Genomic DNA, 5,664 nt, shown 5'->3' with positions numbered 1-5,664 from the left:
GGAGGAACCCCCCCCCTCCAGCCACCACCACCACGAGGAGGAGGGCGACGAGTGACCTCTCGGACTGTCCTGCGCGGGCAGGGGGGTGTGCGAGGGAGAGGGACGGGGTTTTGGGGAGGGAGGGGTGGGGTGGTGGAGTCTTTGCTGTCTAATAGCTACCCTCACGCTTTGCTCTCCACGACACCCCCGGGGCTGGAGGAATGTTTTGAGGCACAGGCAGGGCTGAGGGGCGGACGTGGGAGCTGCAGGGCGAGAGGGGAGGGCTCGGGCTTTTCTGACGCAAAACTACTTGCACATAATAATAATAATATATTGAGAGGAGCTGGAACCCGGGCGAGGGGCTGAGAGCAGGAGCTGAGCTGGGCTCCCCAGGGGCTGGCTGCAAGCTCCTGACCTGCTCCGGAGTCCTTGATGAGTCCTCCTGGCATTTTCCCTTGGAGACAGCTTGTGCCTGAGGCGGAGGAAGAAGGGATGTGTCCTCTCCGCAGCCCCACGGGACGGACATCTCTCCCGGGGTGTGTGGCACCGGCGGTGTCTCTTCTTCCTCCTCTCTGCCCCGCCAGCCCGAGGACGCGTGGGCGCAGCACGGCCACGCTGTTCCTCCCGGCACCCGCTGGATCTTCATTCAAGCCCAGCCCCTTCATTTAGGGAGCTCCTGGGGAGGGTTTTGGCCCGGGATGTGGCACGTGAGGTTGCTGGGAAGCGTGGTGGGGAGAAGCCTTTCCTTCCTGGTCCTCAGGGCCACCACGAAGCTCCAGGCACTGGGGTTCCGTGGGTACCGCGGGGACAGGCCTAGGGCAGGCTGGTGCTGGGGGGAGCCAGCCCCCTCCCCCTCTCCCTGCTGCACTTTAATGGTGGTGGAGGGAGAAGGGGGACGAGTGCCAGGATGCCGCTGCGTCTTCCCAGGGGACGGCTCATGCAGGGCTGGGGAGGCTCGGAGTGGGGGGACGGCCCCGGACCCCTCCTGCTACCCCTTTCTCTCTGTTGTATAAAGCTGATTTCTTTGGCGCTGTCCTGACAAGAGCTTCCAGAGCTTGTAATCCATGCCTCCCCCTCCTTTTTACAAGGGTTTGGTGGTTTTGTTTCTGAAATAAATTAGTTGTGACTTCCATTTCTCAGCGCTGGTGGTGCCCGTCGGGTTTTGGGCGGCAGCGCTGACGGGGGAGAGGCCCCTGGCAGCGGGGAGAGCAGCGCGGGAGGTTCGGGGCAGGGCAGAATGACGGGTCCCTTTGAGCTTTCCTGCCACGTTCAGTCTGGGAGGAGGAGGAGGGCGAGATGCTGAAAGGAAAACCGACCCCAAACAGGGAGCATCTGGGCTGCGTGTGGACACGGGGAGGCTGCGCATCCGCTGCCGCCCAGGCGTGCTTGCGCAGGGCCCGCGTCGAGGGTTTGAGGGCTGCGGGGTCCCACTTGTGTGGGAAGTGCGTGGGGTCTCGGCGGGATGATACAACCCTTATCGGCTCCGTTGCCGCTAGGTGACACTCTTGATCCAGCCTGTTTTCCTGGCATCCAGATGTTCACGGCCTCCAGGAGTGCCTCTGGAGTGGAGGACGGCGAACCTGGACGTGGACATGGCGTGGGTGAGGAGGGGACCCCAGCGCCTCTTCCCAAGGGCGTTTGGATGAAGCGTTCCCCGGGCAGGGCTGATGCCGCGACACCCGGCCTGGCTGCGCCCTCCGAAACGACCCGACGGTGCTCCCTTGGCTGAGCCCAACCCTGGGGAAGGTCCGTCGGCCGCGGGAGAGGCAGGAGGCTGCACCACGCACGCGGCCAGCGCTTGCCTCGGAGTCCCAGGGCCTCTGGACCGGTTGGGAAAGCAGCTCTCGGGGTGGTGGAGCGGGAGGGGCGCCACGAAGGGGGGATTCTGGCAGGGGTGGAAGTGCCCAGTGCGTTAAGAGAATGCTGTTAGGCTGTGAAGTGCCCTGCCAAGGACAGGAGCGTTACCAGAGAGCCCGGAGGCAGGAAAAGGGGGAAAACCCGACGCTGTCACCCACCTCCAGCACTTCTGTTGGTGTGCAGTGGGAAGAGGAGCTGGATTTAGCAGTGGGACTCCTCTAGAGACTCCGGGAGTGCAGGGAGCTGGGAGCAGGATGTCTCCACCTTCCGACCCAACCTGGGCCGCAGCAGAGGCAGGCAGCGGGGGGCTGTTGTGTGTAGAGGAAAACAGAACTGTCACAGGTAGCCAGTGTCCCAAATCCCCCCTAAGGAGCATCCCAGCTAAAGGACGGAATGAGATCCAGGGAGCGGATTGCACTACTGGGACCGCCGCGTTAAGGCCTGGACTGCCCGGATGTCCTCCCTGAGGTCCCGGTTTGCTCCCTGGGGCTCAGCAGCCGTTTCTTTGGCCGTGCCGACGCCTGGGTGGCTGCGGACACCCCGGCTTTGCTTTCCCTGCCAGCGGCACTGGAGAGCAGCGCTGGCGGCAGCCACGACCCCAGCAACGCAGCACAACGGGGTCAGCAGAGCTGCCGGAGCAGAGGAGCGTTTCACAGGGACAACGGTAGGATTCGGGCCTCATTTTAAGGCTGGTTTTTTTTTTTAAAACACATTGTGCTTGGATCAATCCAGATCCACTTCTCCAGCAAAGACATCCAAAGCGAGCGTCGGGAACCTCCCACGCGCCTGGTTGGGGAGGACACGCGATCCGGCCTCCTTCTCCGGAGAGAAGCTTTGCACTGCGCCGCCGCTTCCTCGCGGAGCATCAGCCTGGATCCAGCTGGGAGAGGTCTGGGCTGCTGGGGAGGCCTCCGCGGCGTGGGTTTGCTTCCTTGTTCCCAACCCAGATGGGACAAGGAAGCGAGGGTTTCCTGGTACGAGCGCTTTTGCAAAGCGGCCTCCTGCTGCGATCAGAGCCGTGCGTGCGAGTGCTCTGCCCTGGACGCCTGCCAGGACGGAGTGACGCAGAGGTGGCCGGGCTGGGTTTGGCCAGGAGCATCCAAGGAGAGGGGCCTGGGGAAGCAGAGGGAGGGCAGACACGCAAGCTCCCTGGAAAGCTGGTCCCGACAGGAGTGATGGCAGCTGCTTCCCATTCGACAGCTTCCCGGTGGGATGGAGATGCTGGGGGGGAATGGGCTGTGTCCACACACGGGGGTGAGCCCGGCTTTGCGTCTCTCGTCCCTTGCTCAGAGGTGGTTTCCAGGCCTGAGTTTCCCATTCACCCACTAGGAAAAGCAGGACAAAGTTGTGGAAAAGGTGATTAGAAAAGTGGATCTTGGGAAAGAGACAGATTTTTGCTCCAGGGCCGGCGGTGGGGGGGGTGCAGCCGGTGTGGGGGTGCAGCGTGCTCTCGCCCACGCCTCTGCGGAAGCATCTTCCCGGGGGAAGCGTGTTAGCGCGAGCTTCGGTGGCGGCGCAGGGAGGAGAGGGCAGCGTCCGGCCCTGTGACTGCAGGGGTCGGTGCCAGGGGCACCACAGAGACAGACGCAGCTCTGGTTTGTGCTGGAGTCGGTGCTCTCGGCTCGGGTCTCCCCGTGACTGGAATCGCAGCCGTTTGCAGAAAATCCAACCTTTCGGCGGCCGGGTAATTAAATCAGTCCCTGCCAAGCACCCCGAGGTATCGGCCCTGCAGCGTCGGGTGGCAGCACGGGAAACTCAACAGCACGTAAAGATCCCAAAGCGTCTTCTGAAGCAGAAGGGATGACGCTGCCGGCAGATCCTCCGCCACGTTGCCGAAGGGCGAGTTGCCCTGGGTCCATGGGGGGTTGCCCCTGCGAAGCAGGGAGCGGGGCTGCACCGAGGCCGGCCCCACGAACCCCGGAGCGGTTATCCCAGCGTGGGTGCAGCCGTTTCCCATGGTGTCTCCTCGCACCCTCCATCCCTGGCTGCAGATGGCTGGAAAATCAGCAAGTCCTTCCCGTGCCTCCGGCCGCTTCCTGAGCAGGCGACGCCAGGCTGTTACGTGCAGGTTTTGTTCCTTTTTATTTGGCTTTGCAAAATTTTGCCTTTTGTGCCCTGGTAGGGGGGCCGGAGCCTGGCGCTCGGTGCTGCTGGCCTGGGGGTCGCTGCCCACCTCCCGGGTGAGCCTCCGGCGCTGGCAGAGGCCGACGGAGCGGAGGCAGAGCTCGGTGCTGGCTGTCTCTTTAAGGCAGAAAAGGGAACTCTCAGGCTGCCACTTTGCGGAGTTTCGGCCAGATCCCTGTTTTCATTAGCATTTAATATCATCTCCTCCTCTCCAGCCCCACCTCCTTCGAATCAGCATTTCTCCATCCTTTTCCACCTGCACACACACGCTCACCCGCACCTCTGGCCGGGGAGGGACACCTTCCCACCCTCCCGCATCTTCCTCCTCGGGAGCAGCTCAGCTGGGAGCATCCCTGTGCTCGCCTCGGGCTGCTCTGCCTCTCCCCACCGTCTCCAGCAGCAGCAGAGCTCGGGCACGGAGGGACAGAGCTCTGCAGGTACCCGAGCCCAGCGGGGGGGGCGAGGGCTGAGCGTCGGGAGGGGGCAGAGCATCCCCAGCATCCGGAGTATCCTAGGATCCAGAGCATCCCTGGCATCTGAAACATCCTGGGTCCACAGCATCCCCAGCACCCAGAGCATCCCCAGCATCCAGAGCATCCCCTGCATCTGAAGTATCCCAGGCTCCAGAGCATCCCAGTATCTAGAGCATCCCGAGCATCCCAGGGTCCAGATTATTCCCTGCTCCAGCACATGCAGAGCATCCCAGCATCCAGAGCAACCGTGGCATCTCGAGCATCCAGAGCATCCCAGCATCCCGAGCATCCCCAGCATCCAGCAGCAGCGTCCAGGGACATCCCAGCGCAGGATTTGCAGGGACAAGGAAATGCCTGGCTGTGAGTAACGGGGAGGGGATGCTTCCTACTGCTGATCGGCTCCTGGGAATGTCACTCTGCCCTGATTGCCAGTGAAGAGAGAGAGTGGGGGAAGAGAGGGAGAGGAGAAAGGAGGACGGGCACAGAGCAGGGAGAGAGACGGTACTTCTTCCCCTGGAGCCGGCTCCGGCCATGATCACCTAGTGCAGGTCACGGCTGGAGAAGGTCCCGCGGGCTCCTCATGGAGGGCGATCTGGGGGCCCCCAACGCCAGCGTGCTGGGGGAGCACTCGCTGCTGGTGGGGAGCAGCTGGGTGGCCGCTTTCCTCTGCTTCATCATCCTGCTGACCACGGCGGGGAACTTCCTCCTCATCCTCCTCATCGTCACCCAGCGCTCCCTCCGCAACACCTCCAACTACTTCCTGGTGTCCCTCTTCATGTCCGACCTGATGGTGGGGCTGGTGGTCATGCCCCCCGCCATGCTCAACCAGCTCTACGGCCACTGGGTGCTGCGGGGCGACTTCTGCTCCCTCTGGTACTCCTTCGACGTCATGTGCTGCAGCGCTTCCATCCTCAACCTCTGCGTCATCAGCCTGGACCGCTACCTGCTCATCATCTCCCCCCTCAAGTACAAGCTGCGCATGACCTCCTGCAGAGCCCTCTGGCTCATCCTGGCCACCTGGACCTTGGCTGCGCTGGCCTCCTTCCTGCCCATCAAGATGGGCTGGCACGAGCTGGACTTTGAGGTCCGGTCCCCGAACGTCACCTCCCGGGGGGACGAGGACCAGTGCCGGCTGCTGGTCAGCTTGCCCTACGCCTTGGTGGCCTCCTGCCTGACCTTCTTCCTCCCGTCCGCCGCCATCTCCTTCACCTACTGCCGCATCCTGCTGGCA

The 5,664-nt window shown here is 63.1% G+C and overlaps 2 protein-coding genes across 2 annotated transcripts in view; both read left to right on the top strand.

Moving 5' to 3' along the window:
* NBL1 (neuroblastoma 1, DAN family BMP antagonist) overlaps window positions 1-55 on the top strand; it is a 1,228-nt gene extending 1,173 nt beyond the window's left edge. Inside the window, 1 exon segment of the mRNA XM_010158467.1 lies at window positions 5-55. Coding sequence (XP_010156769.1) covers window positions 5-55 — 51 coding nt within the window.
* Window positions 56-5,013: 4,958 nt separating this feature from the next.
* HTR6 (5-hydroxytryptamine (serotonin) receptor 6, G protein-coupled) overlaps window positions 5,014-5,664 on the top strand; it is a gene marked incomplete at its 3' end in the record, with an annotated part of 2,726 nt that continues 2,075 nt past the window's right edge. Inside the window, exon 1 of the mRNA XM_010158466.1 lies at window positions 5,014-5,664. This exon is cut by the window's right edge and continues 75 nt beyond it. Within this exon, the coding sequence (XP_010156768.1) occupies window positions 5,014-5,664 (651 nt within the window).

This window comes from Eurypyga helias, unplaced genomic scaffold, assembly GCF_000690775.1.
Source record: "Eurypyga helias isolate BGI_N326 unplaced genomic scaffold, ASM69077v1 scaffold26249, whole genome shotgun sequence".
In the NCBI taxonomy this organism is placed as follows: Eukaryota; Metazoa; Chordata; class Aves; order Eurypygiformes; family Eurypygidae; genus Eurypyga; species Eurypyga helias.
The sequence above is the reverse complement of the archived record's forward strand: the minus strand, read 5'-3'. Positions and strand labels throughout refer to the sequence as shown.